Source organism: Nannospalax galili, unplaced genomic scaffold (assembly GCF_000622305.1).
Source record: "Nannospalax galili isolate Female #2095 unplaced genomic scaffold, S.galili_v1.0 scaffold955, whole genome shotgun sequence".
NCBI lineage: Eukaryota > Metazoa > Chordata > Mammalia > Rodentia > Spalacidae > Nannospalax > Nannospalax galili.
This window is the reverse complement of record NW_008336901.1, coordinates 177,065-197,428: the sequence shown is the minus strand read 5'-3', so window position 1 is coordinate 197,428 and position 20,364 is coordinate 177,065. Positions and strand designations below refer to the sequence as shown.

At 36.8% G+C, this 20,364-nt stretch overlaps 1 protein-coding gene across 2 annotated transcripts in view; it reads right to left on the bottom strand.

Annotated features, from left to right (window-relative positions):
* Zbtb41 (zinc finger and BTB domain containing 41) overlaps positions 1 to 20,078 on the bottom strand; it is a 41,418-nt gene extending 21,340 nt beyond the window's left edge. Inside the window, exons 1-7 of one of the 2 annotated variants that reach the window (XM_029562793.1) lie at positions 19,986 to 20,078; positions 18,109 to 19,336; positions 10,977 to 11,184; positions 10,007 to 10,076; positions 8,358 to 8,505; positions 2,649 to 2,778; positions 344 to 439 (exon numbers count right to left, since the gene is read on the bottom strand). In XM_029562793.1, coding sequence (XP_029418653.1) covers positions 344 to 439; positions 2,649 to 2,778; positions 8,358 to 8,505; positions 10,007 to 10,076; positions 10,977 to 11,184; positions 18,109 to 19,222 — 1,766 coding nt within the window. In that variant the 5' untranslated portion in view covers positions 19,223 to 19,336; positions 19,986 to 20,078. Of the gene's footprint in view, positions 1 to 343; positions 440 to 2,648; positions 2,779 to 8,357; positions 8,506 to 10,006; positions 10,077 to 10,976; positions 11,185 to 18,108; positions 19,337 to 19,895 lie in introns of both variants that reach the window. The other variant, XM_008831571.3, reaches the window with a different exon arrangement.
* Between the last annotated feature and the right edge of the window lie 286 nt (positions 20,079 to 20,364).

Here is a 20,364-nt window from a genome sequence, read left to right as displayed (position 1 = left end):
AATATCTACTCATTCATGTTTTTGTACAACTTTGCATAACTTTAAGAATTGTTTTAAATAAACAAAGCAATTATAATAAAATAGAACTAAAATAGGAATGTAATTTTATCTCATTTAATATAGTGAAAGGGAACTTTACTTGCCTGTATGAGCTCCCATGGCGAAAACTTTGCCCACAGATACTACAAAGATGAGGCTTTTCTCCACTATGGATTCTCAAATGTTCCAACTTTGCATAACTTTAAGAATTGTTTTAAATAAACAAAGCAATTATAATAAAATAGAACTAAAATAGGAATGTAATTTTATCTCATTTAATATAGTGAAAGGGAACTTTACTTGCCTGTATGAGCTCCCATGGCGAAAACTTTGCCCACAGATACTACAAAGATGAGGCTTTTCTCCACTATGGATTCTCAAATGTTCTTTCAAAGTAGTTCTGCATCAAACAAATAAACAAACAAGCACACAAATAAATAAAATATTTAAATATAAAATAAATAATATGCATACAGTTTAAAATTTTTTTAGTTTATTTTTATGTGTATGTATTTTCCTGTAATGCATGTAAGTATAATTGTGTCATGCAATACCCAGAGAGGCTAGAAGAGGGTGCTGGATTCCCTTGTACTGGAGGTATAGATAGTTGCTAGCTGCCAGGTGCCAGGAACCAAACCCGGGTCCTCTGCCAGAGCAGTCAGTGCTCTTAACTTCTCAGCCATCTCTCCAGCACTATAATAAAGTTCTTTCAACACTAATGTACATACTAAAGACAGATTTTTTAAAAACTTAACTAGAATGGGCAGCTACTGTTTAACTATTACTGCTACAAGTATTTTACCAGCAATTCCTATAATTCTAACACTCAGTTTCTCCACATATCTAAAATGCTGAGTAAAGATAGACGACGTTATTTAAGGGTAGAGAAGGTAAATGTAACTGACTTCCACAGGTTTGTTTTTTTGTTTTGTTTTTTGTCACTCTGAATTGGCTTAATGTCAGTCCCCTATCAGCACATTTTATTTATTTATGTTTTAGTATTTTGTTATTTTTTTATTTTATGTGTATGAGTGTTTTGCCTGTATGTATGTTAAGTGCAACATGTGTGCAATGTCTGCAGAACCCAGGAGGGTGCCCTGGAACTGGAGTTACAGACAGTTGTTAGCCACCATGTGGGTGCATGAGGATCTTCTGGAAGAACTGCAAGTGTTCTTAATCACTGACCTACCTCTCCAGCCCCCTGAGAGGATTTTAAAAAGCTGAATATGAAATGCAGTTCAGCCAGCAGATGGTGCTCTTTTACAAGATCCACCAACATTCTTGATAAGGGGTATGCCAAGCTATGTGGAAAAAAACAGTGAATAGTCCCTAGACATCTACATATAAAGTAGGTATAGTAAAAAGATAGATAAGCTATCTTTCTTTTCTTTAGCATATTTTGTTTTTTGATTTTGCAGAAAGAACTATAAAGGGAAGACTAAATTTGAAAATCACATAGTAAATTGCTTAATTTTTCTAATCTTTATGTGATTTCATATAAATGTAGCATAATAATTTTCCAACTCTTTTACTATATCCATCATTTATTTTATGAAAGCAGCACTTCTAATTCTAAGGCCATGAAGCTTTTATATATTGAAGGAAGGATACATTTTTATTATTTTCACAGTGTTTTACAATGTAGCCCAGGCTGGTCCTGAACTCAAAATCATCCTGCTTCAGTCTCTGCATGCTGGGATTACAGGCATGTGCCACCAAAAAACACATATGCAGACTAAGAATTAGAACATTACCATACTTTCAACTGCATCCAATTTTCTCTTAAATTTCATCCTTCTCCACCATCCTCAAAAATAGCCACTTACGCTCAGCATGCCTTTCGGTTTTATTTCACACACCTTACTAGACAATACATCACATTTTTGAAAAGCTGAATAGCTAACATAAATGTAAATGTGTTGCCACTATAAAATTTTAAAGGCTCTAAAAGGTAATATGAACAAGGACTATAGATAAAGCCTGACTGCAGTTTTTCTAAGAATTAACAAGTCCATTTTGAAGCACCAGTGGGTGAAGAGACAAATAAATAGTGCATTTAACCAACCACCTAAACCTGCAAATCCTGCTTTCTGCATAACTTATTCAATATTTTATAATTTCTTTTCCTTTTATATTTTAAACTAAAGCATAACTCAGTTATCTTGTGTTCTGAGTTACTCCCTACAAGACTTAGTCATATTACCCCCTACAAGACTCAGTGCTGGGGCACAGGTTGGGTTTTGTTTTATTTTGGATTTTTTTTTTTTTTTATCTTTTTTTGAGACAGAGTCCCCCTGTAGCCCCAGCTGTCCTGGAACTCTCACTATGTAGACAAGGCTGGCCTTGAACTCACAGAGATCTGCCTGCCTCTGCCTTCGAGTGCTGGGATTAAAGGCGTGTGCCACCACGCCGGGCTGCTTTTTGACTTTTTATTATGAAAAGAAACAAATCCAGAAGTAGAGAGAAAAGTATAGGATCCCATATGAAGCTGTGACCAGCTTGTTCAACTGTAAACTTCTCCCTGCAAAACTGAATTTTTTTTTTTTTTTTTGAGACAGAATCACCTAGTAGCCCCAGCTAGCCTGAACTTACTAAGCAGGTATGTTTACCTTTCTCTTACTGATTTCCCACAAATAAAGCAAGTCCATTTTCTCTTTCCACCATGAGTACATTCTATATGGCGTTTCAAATTTCCAGTGTCATTGAATTGGCGACCACATATATCACATGGAAAAGGACCTAAAAAAAATAACATGCATTTGGAGTTTAAAGATAGGTATTAAGTTATATTTAATAGATGTGCCATTAATTCATTCCCACCACTATCAGCATAAGTCTAAGCAAAATCTGTAATAACTGAAATTATTTGTTTATATTTTCCTCCCTTCTAGACTGTTTATTCCTAGAAGGTATTTCTAGACCTCTTAGAGCTAAGTACAAGGTTTAACATCCAAGAAGTATGCAAGTTCTGAATAAACGAGTGTGTTAATACATTCAAATGGCCAATTTCTAGTTTCAAATTAGACTGAAACAAAGTAAGAAACATTACATACACGATTTCTATGAAAAGAGTAATGAGAACTTTTGAAAGAATAAAAAGGTTAACAGTTCATGATTTGAAAATATATTGCTGTTCCCACATAATATATCAACGACACTAAGACTTAAAAAGTACTGTGGTACATTTCTGTTCATTCTTATAAAACTAAACGTACACGCCTCATGGTAATGTTGATCTTACCTGGTTTATGAATTTCATCACGATTTACCAAACAAACAAGTACTGTGGTACATTTCTGTTCATTCTTATAAAACTAAATCTACACACCTCATGGTAATGTTGACCTTACCTGGTTTATGAATTTCACCACGATTTACCAAACAAATAATTGGAGACAATAAGTTCTACTGAATATCAGGCTAAAAGAAAAAAATCAGATGGAAGATTCTTCTTGCAGTAAATGGTGATTAACACAGAGACCCACAAATGGTCAACGTGCAAAAAACAGGAGACTGCAGAGTGCTCAGCCATAAATGGGACACCTATAAAGCACCTCCCCTCTGAAGGCTCAGGGATCTTTGCAGAAGAGGGGCCAGAAAGATGGTAAGAGCAAGATGGTGGTAGATGAATACAAGCAAGCTGTGTTGTCTGGACACTACAGGGTAGCTGAACATATGAACCCACAGTGCTTATGATAGCATGCCCAAGACTTGTGCAAATCCAAACCAGACAGGAGCTCAGCATGGATGGGGGAGATGGGCTGGAAGCCCCAGCCCTAGCCCCAGCTGGGAATCTATTGGTTACTGATGGATGCTGGGAGAGGGAGAGTCAGTTTTCCCTACTGGTGTGATATACCTGGTAAGTTGACCAGACCCCAGGTATGAACCCAAGAGCACTTACGAGGTATGGATTAAAATCAGTAGGTCTTTGAAAAATAAAAATTAGATAAATAAAAGAAGTAATAGATAGGGGCTGGTGAGATGGCTCAGTGGTTAGGAGCACTGGCTGCTCTTGCAGAGAACCCAGGTTCAATTGCCAGCACCCACATGGCATGGTTAATAACCGTCCATAATTCCAGTTCCAGGGTATCTGACGCCCTCTTCTGACCACCACAGGCATTGCATGACACAGGTGCACTTACACACATGCAGGCAATACACTCATACACATAAAATAAAAATAGTAAAACATTTTAAGAATAAAAAAAACCTGTTAAATAATGGAGGATATGAAATCAGGGGTGAATGGGGATGGGCTGGAAAAGGGAAAAGGGGTTCTAAGCATGATCAAAATAAATTATATGAAACTCTGAAATCAATACAAAATTATTTTTAAAAAAGGAAAAAAAGCATGTGTGAAAAAAAGTATGGTCACTATAGCTCAAGAAACTGTATTTACAAGATGATGCCTCAGGATTTACAAAGATAAACTGAAGAAGGAGTTGCAATGATTAATTATAATAGCACAATAAAAGATTAAAGAGTTTGGACACTGGATTTCAGAAAAATAATTAAAAGCAAAACTGATCCTTAGCCATAGTAAATACCAGCATCTTTCTATAAAGTTAACCTCAGACACTGTATCATATCAAGTATGTTTAACATATTCTTATAAAAAATTTCTAATATTTCTTTGACTATGACATCTGACTCTATTACTCACTTAACAAATAGTGATTCATCCTAAGTACCATGAAAAATCCCTCAACCTTCTCCACACTACTAAAAAAAAGGCCTCCAAGAAGTTGGGGAATGGAAAGGCAGTAACTGTGAAGCTGAAAATTAAGATGGAATAATGAGCTAGGATGGACACATTTAAGTGAAGAGTTAAGCATCTACTCTTAAAACCTGCTACCAATATTAGCTCTCTACTCAGTTGAAGTCTCCAGGGAATTGAAGGAAGCACTAAAGGATTCAGATTCATGTTCAGTTACTTATTAGGGTTCTGCATGCCTTTAATCCAAGCTTTTAGGAGGCAGAGGCAGGTGGATCTCTGTGAGTTTGAGGCCAGCCTGGACTCCATAGCCAATCCAGGCCAGCTGGGGATGCGGAGACCCTGTGTCAGAAAGGACGGAAGGAAGGAAGGAAGGAAGGAAGGAAGAAAGAAAGAAAGAAAGAAAGAAAGAAAGAAAGAAAGAAAGAAAGAAAGAAACTCTTTTTACATTGAAATAGTGAGTTCAAGGCCATTTTGGTGTACATAGCATACATAGCAAGTTCCAGGCCAGCCAGAAGTACACACTGAAACACAGCCTCAAAAAAAAAACCAGAAAATAACTCTATTTTATTCTATAGTTGATACTCAGTTTTGCAAGGAGTCAAGCTTCTTTCAACTTTTTATTTTGTGAAGCTAAGTTAGAATCTTAACATTAAAGCAGATCTTCATAACAACTGTATACAGGATAAAATTATAAGATCTGGACTTTTAAGTCAGATTATTTGACTATAACTCTTATACTTACAAATAGAGATACATTAAAAATTCTTCTTCCTTAACTGTTCAGATTGCATAACACTCCCTCTGACTCAACAGAATATATAATGTTAACATAAGCAACATGAATAAATTTTTGTATAAATCAATAGTTTTCAAAGTGTGATCACTTTATCATCTGCACCAGCATCCTGTAAGAAACTGTAATGAGTATATTGAAGGGTCATACCCTAGACCTATAAAATCAAATACAAAGCTATCAAGCCATGCTTTAACAATCTCTTCATGTGATTACAACATGTACCAAATCTGACAAATCACTTACCTTAAGTTCACAAAAATTCACAGGAATGGAAATTTAAGAGTTGAGACTCAAAAGTGGCCCACCCTATATGTCATTAAACAGGCTTTGTTGTTGGCTCATTGTTTTTATTGTTCTGGGGATTAAATCCTGTGCCCTTGCATTTGCGCATTTGCTCTGGCACTGAGTCACAGCACCAGCCCCCACTGTTAATTAGTATTTAAGAGAAAAAAACAGAAATACTCAAGTCAATGAACTACATGGTTTATTTTTAGTCTATCTGATCTTTTCCTTAAATAATGATAAAAAAATGTAAATCCATTGTTTTATTTCAAAAACAGGTTTCTCAGAGGTTTTGAAAATAATAATTACAATGCTAGAAATTAACTCGCATTCAGAGAAAGACAATGCAAACTATGCCAAGCTCTACACTTAAGCACTTATCACATATTACCTTGTTTAATCCTCACAACAATATTTACTAACCTTCTTTCACAAATGTGGAACCTACAACTCTGTGAGGATCAGACATAAAGTAGGTGGTAAGTATGACAGAGAAAACAGCCAGGTTTCAAAGTCTTATACTTCATTACATCATACCATACCTATCAAAGTTTCTGTACTGGTAAGCATCAACTCTTATTAAATTATACAGTTACTGATTATTTGTAAAAATTTACATAATTTTTTTGTAAATGCTTTCCCTTGAGCATTTTCAGTAAGCTTTATAACTAAAGCTTAGCACATCAATTAAATCTTATTGCCCAGCATTTCTGCAACACTTCCCTTATTGAGACAAAGTAACCGTTTAACAAGCCATTAAAAAATCTGGTTAAACCACTTTTAGAAGCATCTTTTTCAAAAGCTCTAAAAGTTAGCCAATTCAGTATATACTTAAATACTAGTATACTTCCACTGCTGAGAAAATGGAGATACTATACAAGTTAATTTCAAAGTTTTACTACTAAATAAATAATATTCAACTAAACTTAGAATTACTACCTATTGTTCTTCAAACATTACTAAATGAGGGCTGGAGAGAGGGCTCAGGGTTAAGAGCACTGGCTGCTCTTGCAGAGGATCTGGGTTTCAGCACTGACATGGCTGCTAACAACCATCAGTACTTCAGTTTCTGGGGATCTGACACCCTCTTCTGTCCTCCATGGGCACTGCACAACATGGGTGCACTTACACACATACATGTAATATACTCATAAAACAAAAATAAATTATATATATGTATACATATATATAAAACTCAATGATATAGTAAATAAAGTTGAAATAGAAAATCAAGAACAGAAATGGAAGGAGAATCAAATACATTCATTATAAAAATCACTTTGGGTGATTTTTGGGGGATTCTGACAGCATGCCCAAGACCCATGCAAGCTCAAACTACACAAAATCCCAGAATGAGGAGAGAAGTAGGTACAAAGCTGAGGAACTACTGGCAATTGCTGCTGGTGGAAGAGGGAGAATCAGTTTCCATTAAGGGTATTACCCTGGTAGGCTGACCTGCTCCAAGGGTTGGACTCACACCCAAAAGTATTTGGAGAACACAAACTGGACTTGATAAGCTTTTTAAAATAAATAAAAGAGGACAAAAAGGTGGCGGTGGGTAGGAAAGTGGGAATGGCTCTGAGAGGAAAATGTTGGAGGGGAAGGGGCTGAATGTGATCAAAATATATGAAATTATCAAGGAATTAAGAAAAATTATTTAAGAAAAAAATTTATCAGGCCTAAGAGATGGCTCAGTTGGTAAAGTGCATGCCACCAAGTCTGATGACCTGTGTTAAATTCTCAGGACCACATGAGAGAAGGAGAAAATGGATTCCCCCAAGTTGTCCTATTATCTCCACAGGGACACACATAGGCACACTAAATAAATACATAATGTCTAAAAAAAGAATTCTCAAAGTTCAACAATAAGAAAACCAAACAACCTCACTTAAAAAATGGGCTAAATATTTAACAGATATCACATGAAAGACAAACAAATGACAAGCACATGAAAAGATGTTCCCCATCCTATCAGTGGTGCAGCCCATACTAAAACACTAAACACCAAACAACTATCATAATGGCTCAAACTCAGAACATTGGCAATAGTAAATGGTAAATGACAAAGTAATAAGAATGCTAATTCATTCCTGGTGGGAATGCAAAATGGTACAACCCCTTTGGAAGACTGTAAGACAATTTCTATCAAACTGAATTTATTCTAACAATCCAATTGAGTCTTTCTTTATGTTCCTAGGTTTTTATCCAAGAGAACTAAAAACTTATGTCCACACAAAAACTTGTACAGAGATAGCAAGTTTTGTAGCAATTATAATCACCCACCCAACTTGGAAGCTCAGTTTTAATAATTGTACAACGGCAGTAGGGATATGGACATCAGGGAATGCTAGGTCTGTGTGGAGGCAGGAGTACAACAAGAACTAACTGTACCCCCTCAGTTCTTTTAAAGAAAACCTGAACCTGCTTTTAGAGAAATATAGAGATTTTAGAAGGAAAAAAATGTAGTTCAAGAGTGGAAAGCTCTTCCAGGAACATGAAATAATCACTACTGTGACTGCTTACCCAGATGGAACTTTTCCTGATGCTTTAACCGTGCAAATCTGGATTTGAAATGTTCTTCACAATAGGTACACTTAAAAGGTTTATCTTGTGAATGCAGAATCATGTGTTCTTCCAAGTGTGGTCTTCGAGTAAAAGACTTCTTACAAATCTAAATGATAATGTATGTCAAATTTTACTAGTTTAATTCAGAACCTGAATTAAAATACAAAGTTCAAAATAAGGATAAATATAATGTCAAGTAAAGAGAAATTTTTCCCAACAAACAGAAAATTTATCAAAGTAGAATCAATTTTTAACTGTGCTGATGTGTGTGTGCAGAGGGGAAGTTGTAAGAATTGTGGCCATGAATTATGTCAAATTAGAACTAAAGATAGACAAATTTCAATTCATTCTATATCTAGCATGTCTATAAAATAATTCTAGACAGCAATTTCTTCTCTTAAACTATTAAATAAAACCAATTATATGACAAGAATACGATTTTCTCATTATCGCCATATATTTGATTAGAAATATGAATAATAGGGACTGAAGAGACAGCTCAGTGGTTAAGAGCACTGGTTGCTCTTGCAGAGAACCTAGGTTTGACTCCCAGTACCCACATGGTGGCTAACAACCATCCGTAACTCCAGTTCCAGGGAATCTGATGCCCTCTTCTGATCTCCATGGGAATTGCACAACATGGGTGCACCTACCTACTTGGAAGCAATATACTCATACACATAAAAAATAAAAGTAAAATAAAAAAAGAAACATGAATAGTAAAATCACAGAAAACCACTCAAAAACAGTACTTTAGGAGTGACAGAATGTAGGCTCATACATTCTTTGCTACTACTCCCACTGAGAAATACAGATGAATTCTTCTCCCCTTATTCTGTCCTGCTTCGTTCAAAGAACAGTATGCGGTAGAAGTTATGATCTGGGAATTCTGAGGCCCGACCATTAAAAGCCTTGAGTTCTCTCTAGACTTCTTGGCGCATACGTTCACTCTTGGAAGCTAGCTGCTATACTAGAAGTGGAAGGTAGTTCAAGTAGCTTTGTGAAAAGAATAAGGAGAAGAATGTAATCTCCTGTTCAGTAAGGTATTACCATGTTGCTAACCATGTGAGTGAGGCACTTTGGAAATGGTCTCAAACCAGACTGGATCATCCCATAACTTAAAACACCTAACTTACTTTGACTGACATAAGGAACACAAGAACTACCCAGCAACCCTAGTTCAGATTTCTGACCCACAAAAAGGTGAGCCACAATAAAATAGCGGTTTAAGGACACTTAGTTTCAGGGTGGATTATTAAACAGCAAGAGACAGCCAGAAATGGAGAGGTGATTTTAACACTGCACATTCTATGGCAGTAACGTCAAAAACCACATACACAACTCTAAATACATGACATAGTTATTGTGCTAAAAATATAAACTGTAGGAGGGGAGGAGAGAAAAAACAAAGATTTCTGCTTCTGAGGTCTATCATCTGAAAATTAACACATTATAGGCTAAATTTTGGGGGGGGGGTAACTTTATTCAAAAGTCTCTAAAAATGAAATAAACTAAGTTCCATTAACTTTGAAACCCAATTACCTTTCTTTCCAAAAAGGCAATATTACATTTATTTTGGATTTCTAATAGAAATTAAGATTTCTTACATCACATTTCCAACTCTCACTCTTAGTCTTCTTGATGGAAATAAATTCTTGTGCATTTTCAGGATGAAATCTATCAAAAAAGCAAGAAAGTATTATGAAATAATTATGTAAATCAAGTCAATATTCCATATGAATCTGTCAACAGTGATGCCAAGAGTCAGGTACTAGGCCAGTGTAGTGGTACCTGCCTGTAATCCCACACTAAAGAGTCTAAGACAGGAGCTGGTGCTGGGAGGCCAGGCTGGGCTACACAGCAAAACTGCTTCAAAAAACAATGAAGTAGGTATGATTTATTTGTGTTTATTTTTGTTTTTGTTGAGATAGGGTCTCACTTTGTAACCTAAACTGGTCTTAAACTTATGGCACTCCAACTGCCTCAGCCTCACAAGTGCTGGATTATAGGGATCAGTCACTGCACCGTTTCGTTACTGATTTTTTTTTTAAAAAAAGGTACATGTACTAAGAATATAATTATCATTTTAATAATTTTATATGTATACCCAAGTTTATAGAGAAATTAAGAATACTGTATTCAGGAAGCTATCTATTTACATATAGTCTATAAGTTTTCAAAAATTTAAATTTTTTAATTTCAATATTATAACAATATACTCAAACTTGCACATTAAACAAAACTGAAGGTAAAAAATTAATTTCCTAAAGTTTTAAATCCATGCATTTCTGAAAACGTACTTGTCAAACCCAGTACAAAAAAATGAGAGAACCAAAACACATCTTAAACTTTATATTATAGGCCATATTCCTCATTTTCTGTAGAAAGGCTCCATTCAACAACAGGAAAAAAATACTAACAAATGATCATTTGCAGTCCTTTTGGTAATTTGCTCTCTCTACAAAATGATTAAACAATGAAAGAATTACAAGTAAGTATACTAGAGATATTTTTAGTTTACTCATGTTTATATTAGAGGGCACAAAGAGGTATACTGGGAAGCAAGGTAATACTTGCCTCTTAACATGCTTGGCTAAAGTCTTCTTGCTTGCATGAAGTTTATTACAGTAAGGGCACTTGTGCTCCTTCTTATGAAATTCGGTCTCACTGCTGTGCTTCTTTCTGTGAACAGTTAAGTTAGACTTTGTCGAATAACGCTGGTGACAAATATCACACTCAAAAGGCTTCTCACCTGTGTGCACACGGGTGTGGCTCTCATATTTTCCTATAAAAGAGAAAATTAAGTTCAGCATATCTGCTGTGTTTTGATTGAAATTTCAGTGGAATAAAAACACGTGGCTTAATAGACAATATTTTCCACATGGACAAGCAAAAAAAAAAATTTACCTAAATTTCTAACTCAGATGAACCTCAAAAACTTAATGCTTTGAGCACACTTTTCCTCAGAACCTCAGGTCATTGAAAAACATATTCATAGCATGTACTTCAAAAATCTTAATATTTGGAAATTTTTCTAAAAACTGCTAGCAAATTCTCAGAGCTTAATTTTTTTTTAAATATTGTGGCTACAGAGAAGGTTCAGCTGTTCAGAGTACTGGTTGCTCTTGTAGAATACCTGGGTTTGAATGCCAGCACCCACACTGAGGTTAACAATTGTCTATAACCCCAATTCCAGGGGATCCAACTCCCTCTTCTGGCCTCCACAAGGCACTGCATGACACAGGTGCACTTATGTACATGCAGGCATGACACACACACATTAAAAAAAATAGATTAAAAAAACACTTAAATGGCTGTTTTTAAATGTAAAACTAGGCTTCAGCAAAATATCTACTCATCATTTAACATTATTTTCAGTTTACTTTTACTATCCGTATCTACAAACTGAATTTTCAGGATTGGTAATCTTTTCAAATAGTATCTTTACATAATATATGTTATTTTCTCTTCTTACAAACAGCAATCTAGAAAAGATCAACATACCTCAAATAGTTAACAAAACCTATAAATCACTATAACACATTCATATAAGGCCACCCCTACATGTCAATGAATGCTAAATCCAACTCATATAGGTAGTGTTGAAGCAAGTAAGAAGAGATGAACAGGTATAAGACATCCAGAGTCATGCGTATGACATCTTCATATAAGCTCAGTGCATATTCAAGTTCCTATACACATTCGGAATGGATATTACATGTAGTTCCAATAGAAATAACCATGAAATTGTAGCAAAGACTTTTCAAAGAGTAAAGTTACAGTGAAAAAGAAATGAAATAAATGGATGCTCACAATGGGCTTCTAGAAATTCACATTTCTATTTAGAATAAAATTCTTTTACACCATTAAGTAGAATATAAGTTTCTATATTAGAGGCAGAACAGCCTCACAGGAAAACATATACTCCCAAGACATGAAACCTGGCTCTGTATACAGCGGACTATGTGACCTTGGGCAGATAGCTTCTCTACGCCACAAATCTTCCTCACCCCCAAACTGAAATCAATTTATAAATAAATTTTCTGCAAACTAAATCTAATGTGAAATTTTAACATTTCAGTCATACACTTAAAAAGGATAAAACTTATTTCACAAAAACTAAAAAGAAAAACAACAAAATTTTCTAAAGCCAATGAAAAATGATCATAATTATATCTACTTAACGAAACACTCTCAGCAATTTTAGATGTACTTGAATATAACTGAATATAGTAAATAGAATTCTATCATCTACAAATGAATCATATTGCAGTTATCACATAAACTGAGGAAAGAAAATCAAGATATTTTCCTTAAGGCAATAGGCAGGATGTCAATCAAAGACAAAGTAAAACAAAGTATGATAAGAATCTATTACATATTTAAGACTAGAGTACATAGGTAATAGTCTGGATACTTTTTTACATACATATATCCAGAAAAAAGGCAATTTGGGGGCACCTACTCAGCAATTGTCTTAATGGAGCTAAATGTTTAAACTGTCTCTAATTAGTAACACTTTACGGGCTGTATATAGTAAATGAGTTAATACATACATGATACGTAAACCATTCTAGTACATAGTAAATACCAATAAATGTCAGTCATTATTAAAATCTTTACCACAAATTCTCAGAATTTAAAGATAATTTATCTTATCAACCCCCTAAAGCATAAATCTATTTTTTAATCAATGAACAGGAAGAATAACCTAAAATCTTAAAACAAGAAAAATTTTGCATCAAACTTTTATTTTCTATGAAAATACTGTGACTGTAAAGATCTTATACTAGTAATCAGTAGTGTTTTCATTGCATTTAAAATCAAGACGTTCTTCCTATTTTTAAATAAAAATTAAGATACGTGTTACTGACTAAACCATTGAACGACAAAAGTTAAATTTAAAAAAGTTTAATTGACTGATTTTTCTAGGCCAATAGTCTTTAAAAAGATTTTTTAAAAAGAAAGAAATTTAAAATGGAATCACCCAAAAAAGACAAACCTAATGATTATTTTGTACACATGTTTGTGTATGTGCATGTGTTAGTGTGCAGGTACACAAGTGGAGGCTAGCCAAAACATGGGCTGTCTTCCTCTAAGGCTCTCCTCCTTATGGCCCTGAGATGGAGTTCTCACTGAATGAGAAGCTTGCTCTTCAGCTAGCTTGCTGGCCAGCAGAGTCCCAGGATCCACTTGTCCCTGTACCTCAATGCTGGGAGGGGCTCACATAGCCATGTCCAACTTTTATGTGGGTGTTGGGGATTCAAACTGAGGTCCTCATATTTACAGAGCAAAAGCTGTTCTTACCCTGGAGCCATCACCCTAGCTTCAAACATAATGATTTTAAAAAGCATTTAAAATAAATTTTGCAAAGTCAAGAGACTAAAAAAAAATTATTTTAACATTTTAAGTGAAAAAATTTTTCTTACGTTATAAATTTAAAGTTTATACACATCTACCTTTGAAGAGCTCATTATCTCCACGGATTAGAATTCTGAACAGGAACTGCTGACAACCCTGAAGGAATGCCAGCCTCAGAAGACCCAAGTATATCTCCAGGGACTCAGGAAGAAATACAAATGTAATCTCCCAATATATCCCATGCTGAAAGCAACTGGCAGAGATGAAGGCGTGTGAAAGTCTACACTGATTTCTTCATTTTGATGTGACAGAGGATTCAGTAACAATGTATATAATCAGAATGTTCACTTTGTATCTACTGGTAGCTTTTAAACATCTGCATTAAACCTGTGTACTTAGACTGCCAACAAAAAACACCTTATAGTAAGAAACTTTTATCCACAACACTTTTTGAACTAAATCTCAGTATGAACTGCCTCAAATTAAGAATCACAAACTAAGGATGTTTTCATATGAATGAATTTGTCTTGATGTTTTATTTCAAAATTTATTCCCTCACAAAGGTCATACAAAATTATCACTTCCAATTTTTGTATGCAGTTTTTGTGATGAGAAATGTTACTAAGTTAGTTATTATATCTCATATCTTGTATTGCTAGATCTGCAATTACACCTTGAACATACTCATACTACACTCCCTAAAGAATTCATACCCAAACTACTTAGCATTGAAGTACCGAAGTATATCATTGTTACAGTTCTTCTCTATGTACCATGTAAATCTCTATCCAAATAGACTAATAATTCATGTTTAATATATAAGAGAGAGGACATGAAATATTTTTTACCTCTAGAAGAGATTGTGATTTAATCCAAGGAAAGATTTTAGTTCTGTGTAGGAAAAATAAAAATATAAATTATCCAGTTTTCTCTCACCCCATCTGTCATCTTTCTATTTTGCTTTTTACTCAGTAGGTTTCTAGTATAAGAGGCAAGGTCAAAGGATTCTTATTTGCATGAGAATCAGATGAGGAATGAACAGCTGGTAGCCTAAGGAAAGATATAACTGGATCAGGAGTCTTCCAGCACCAGAAAGAAGAAAAGATCCAAATAATGGAATCAAATAATTCAATTATGTACTGTGCAGCTAACAGTTCCAACAGAAAGTCTCAGAGCATATCCATCTCTCATAACCCCACTCCATGGCAGCCAAGTTAAGAGATGATAAAGATGCATAACTGGGCTCTTAAAAGCTGATGTAAAGCCAGACAGAGCCCGACCTTTAAACTCAGTTCAAGTCAGAAGTGCTTACTGAAGATTTTTAATGATCTGGAATATTACAAAGCATATCAACCAAGAATAAAGCATATAAGCTTCAGGCTCACAATTAGTTAGACCAGCATAATAATAACCAAAAATCTAGATGGACATTTCAAAATCCTATAAAAAAGAATGAGTGTGAAATGAGGAAAAAAGTGATTAGAAGGCAGCCATTAAATTGTTTTGAAGATGAGACATTTAAAATGCATCTTCTACACACTCTTTTTGTCCCACCTATCACCAACCGCTCTGTGTACACTGCACATTAACACTGCTCTCCTCATCTCACTCTTTACACTGCCAGAGCATCTTCGGAATCCAAGCACCATCTTCGGAATCCAAGCAGCATCATGCTTCTTGTCTGTAACTCCTCCTCACCTCCTTGGCTTTCTCAGTCCTTTGTCCAATTCCCTTCTTCACAATGAAGCCAGTATGATCTTATATTGGCTGTCATTTTCTTTGAAGATTTTTTTTTTGACCAGGAGTTTCATTAGACAAAATTTAAACTCCACTGCATAGCATACAAGCTATTCAAAGTCTGACCTCCATTTATTTGCCAGCCCTTAGCTCCTGTCATTTTTTTCTATGCTTCTCTACCCATCCGGAAGCCATCTCACACCTCAGCAATTTATAGAACATAACATCCTCAATGCTTTCACACACTGATCCTTCTACCTTGTAAATTCCTCTCTAGTCTTGAAGTTTGAGCTGCAATGCTACTTTTCTGTAAAAAACACTCCTGATTTCCTTAGTCCTCTGTATTTATCCTGATCCTGATAAAACTATCTTTACTGTAGGTATTTTATTTGGAGATTTTTTGGGGGGGGGTGTTTTGTTAAAACAGGATATCCCTGTTGTCCCAGCTGGCTTAGAACTCATTATGAAGACCAGGCTGGCCTAGATCTCACAAAGATCCACCTGCCTCTGCCTTTCTCTCCAGTGCTAGGATTTGTTTTTGTATGTATCCATACAAAACAAGCTCTAAGATTCTTGATGACAGAGTATTTTCATATTTGTTTAAGAGGGTTTGGCAGACATTCAATGTTAATTAATGAATACCAGTAACAGCTAGTATTCTTTGAACACCTAAATTCTGTGTAGCATTTAAGTGGTTCATTAGACCTGCCCCATTTAATTCTCATCATAACCCCTCACTATTAGCATCACATCAGCATCATCTCATTTTACTAACAAAGCCACACAGGCTAGTAGTAATTCATACAAGACCAAATTCAAAAGCCCAGCATTCTGAGACTACAATAGCTCATGCTTTTAAATCAGTATGATGAAGACATAAACAAGAACTAGATAAAGACAGGGAGACAGAGATGTGCTAATGAAGGAGATAGGAAGTACTAGTGAAAACTGGCCAGGGTAAGTAGACAACAGGGGAAAGAATTACAATGTAAATTTCATTCTAAACACATTGGACATAACCCTACAGTATAACCTACTGATTCCCATAGTAACAGAATGAACTGAGTAAAAGGCATTTTGCAGAGTTCCTTTTAGTTCATTAGGTTAGGCAAAATTGGCAGGCTTATTTTTTTAGTATTATTATAGAATTTCATGATGGTAAAACAGATTAAGATTATGTATTATAGTTTCCCAAACTTACTGGAACCCCAAATCCCTCCATCAATGATCTCATGGGCCTACTGTTCAAGGGAACAGTTTGAGATCCATGTGCTGACCCCTCAAAATGCATGTTGTAAACTGACCCTTGCTCACTGATTTCCAAGTCAAATTAGGCCAATTAAAGCAGAATACAGGAAGTATAAAAAGTATAGTAAGATGTATTAAAATGTTCTGCAGTAACAAAAAGCTGTTCTCTGTATATGTCTTCATGCTGAATGAGTACAATAGCATTTACCTAGCATGACTAACAAGTTCCTTGTACACATAAGGTCTTTCAATCGGAAGTTAACAAGTTACTCAGGAAGTTGTTTTATTTGTCTTTGTATAAAATATTAAACTAAAAATATAATAATCATTAAATTGGATTGGGAAAAAGTATTCTGATTTAGAAATATATTTAAAAGGCATTATAAAAAGCAAAAAGTTACCACTATAATATCATAGTGTATATTTTGATAGCAAAGGGTTACCATAGCTTATAAAATTTCTATCTATACCAATAGCACAAGTAACAGTACAAAACACACAGGAATATATTTAACCATATACATAATTTTACAAGGTCAGATAAAGTTGTTTTAACATTTTATGTACAAAATGTATTTCACAATTTCATAATCAATTAAATGTAGACAACTCAAGGTGGACAGTTAAAAACTATCTATTTGAGCCACACATAATGGCTCACACCTTTAATCCCAGCATCTCAGAGGCTGAGGCAGGAGGACTGCCATGAATTCCAGGCCAGGCTACATAAAGAGTTTCAGGCCATGAGGTCAGTGTGAGACCCTGTCTCAAAACAACAACAAAAAAGGACACATTGGAATAAGGCATTTTCAACAATCATTTTACCAACCAATACTAGACATATATATATATATATATATCAAAGTTAAATAAATGCTGACATAAATTTTCAGGCTATGGACCACATTTGCTACACACTCTTTTCAAAAAATTTTCTAGTAAATAAGTGAGCATTCACTCTTAATTTTAAAAAGTGCTAGATATGGAAATGGTGACTATAACTCACATATTACCACAAAAAGGGAGGAATGGCATACATTAAATTAAATCTAAAATACCTAAATGTTCTTCCTCTAACTCAAAACTAGCACTTACTTGGAAAATTAAAGATCAAGACAATATACAAGAATTACTGATACTCTGAAGTCTTTCCTACTAAAGACAGTAGCCTGCCACCTGTCAGAACGTGCTGAAGAAAACACACAGGGTAACAGAAGTACCACATTTCTGATCCACAACAAATTTAACACAGTGGATAAACTTTGTACCGAAAAGCACTTATGCACTCTTACTACTTATGCACTCTTTTTTAAAGTTCTTTTCAAAGTTTAGGGATTAGGGACAGAAAACATGCTTTTCTTACCTATCCGGTCAAATGTTTTCTCACACTTGGGACACTGAAGTATCTTTTTGTTCCTGTTCTGAATGACAACTGGACGCAGTCCCTCCTGACCACTTCCTGCGGAATCTGCAGCCTCGGCTTCCTCTTCTGGATCATCTTTTTCACTTGGATCGGTGTCAGAGGACTCCTCTGACATCTCCTCCTCCAGCTCATCTTCTTCGACATTATATTCACTCCCAGGGTCCTCAGAATCATTTCTATCTGACTTCTCCTTATCAAAAACGTCTTGATTCAAATTGTCCGACCCATCACCACTTTCTTGTTCATCATCACTAGTGTCATCAAACTTTACAGGACACTTGCGAGTCCTTTTCGATCTTCTGGCAGAAAAACTTCTCTCCAGCATCTTTAACCCATGTTTTTTCCCCAATAAAAGAGACCTATGAGTTTTCGCCAAATGATTCTCTAAGGACTTTTTATAACAGAAATGTCTACTACAAAATTTGCACTGATGATTATTTGATAGTCTTCCAGTTAATTCATTTAGTGTTTCTTCTGGTGAGCATTTATCCGTTAGCTCAGACTGAAAAGTAGCAACATTTTCATTATTTAGCAGTTTGACTGCATCGATAATATCCAAAAATTTTGCAGCCTCTAAAACAAGAGGTATTTCATATTTGTACACAAAAAACTCTGATGTGTAAAGAAACTCAAGCAAATGCTGAAAAACCGAATGGGTTACGTGATCCAGGGTGACGACATCCGTGCTTGGATTTTTGCTCAAACACGCATGAAAATAGCTACTGCCCACAGCAACTACTACTTTATGTGCACTAAATTCCTTTCCTTCTACTATGATAAGTAAATCACAGAAAGATGGCTGCTTCTGCCTGTCATCGTTCAAATACTTCAGCAAATTCTTATTATACTGCAAAGAACTCAAAAGCTTTCTCTGATCAGGAGAAGGAGGAAGCTCCTGACAGCAGGGACGCGCTTCAGGGGTGGGTCTTTCTGTAGAACGAGTACAGGTCACTTGGCCACACTCCACTACAACATTTTCTTCCGAAGAATCTTTACGATAGCCTAGATGGATCTTCTCGTCTAGATCTGAAGGAACCCTTCTCCTTTTCTTCATTGCAGTACTGCAATTTCTCAACAAGAAACTTCATAAGTGACTTAAGAGATGTCGCAAAGAAAACTAGATTGTCAGCATCAGCTTCTGGAGGGGCGTGCCCCGCCGGTTCATGATCTGCAAAAGGGTGAGACTCAACGTCAAGACTCCGGGCACCGCAATCGTAAACAATCAAGGCGGTTGTCAACTAATCTTTCCTAAATCATAAGTAAAGTCTGACTAAGTCAAGCTTGCGCTCCTTAGAGGCTGAGATTTGGGGCGGAGAGGAGGAGGGCTGGGTTACGAAAGACAAGCAACAAAAGAATAATGTGGAGGGAAGCCAGAGCACACCTTCCAGGCCCGATTCAGGAATCAGGTGGAAACCCGTGGACAGAAAACAGAGCGCTTCCTCCATACCCTGCAGCCGCGGGCTGCAGCCGCGGCTCCGAGCGCTGGGGCCGTGACAATAAGGCCCGCGGGGCCCGGATCGCGGGTCTCCTTTAACACTCTTTCCCCCACCAGCGAGGCGCCGCTCCCGAACCGCAGACCTAAAGCCTGCAGCGAGGCGCGGGGCAGGACGGCACCCGGGTCACAGGAAGCGCAGCCTTCTCAGACCCGCGGCCGCCCGGGGCGCGCCGGCCCAGCAGTCCTGACCCTCCCCACCCTGGAGGGGGACAGCGCCCGTCAGGCCCATTACCCAGAACCCAGGGCTCCCCCGCCGGCTCCAGGACGTCGAGCTCCGCCGCCGCGCGCTCGCGCCCACCCACTTCCGGGTCCGGCCCCCCACCTCAGACCTCCGCGGCGCTCTTTCCCTTCGCGGAGTCCCGCCGCCGCCGCTCTCCAGCACGTCAGCCGCACGCAGCCGCCTCGCCGCCCGGACAGGCCGGCATAGCCAGGGCGCATGCGCGCGCCTCCTTTTGGCGCATGCTCCCCGAGCTCCCTCCGCCTCCTGGGGAACCCTAACGTCGCCGCGAATCCGTTACTCCGGGTTTTCGTGGCGACTTGGGAAACTAAGGTGACTACACCAGAGTATCCCGGCTGCTGGAAGGGAAATGAAAGACCGACTGATGAGTTAGAGGAAATTGGCCGAGGACAAGGACAGCGAATCCCTTTGTCCCTTGTGTCTTCACTACTTCGTTGTTGAGCAGCAACCATCCCACAATGCC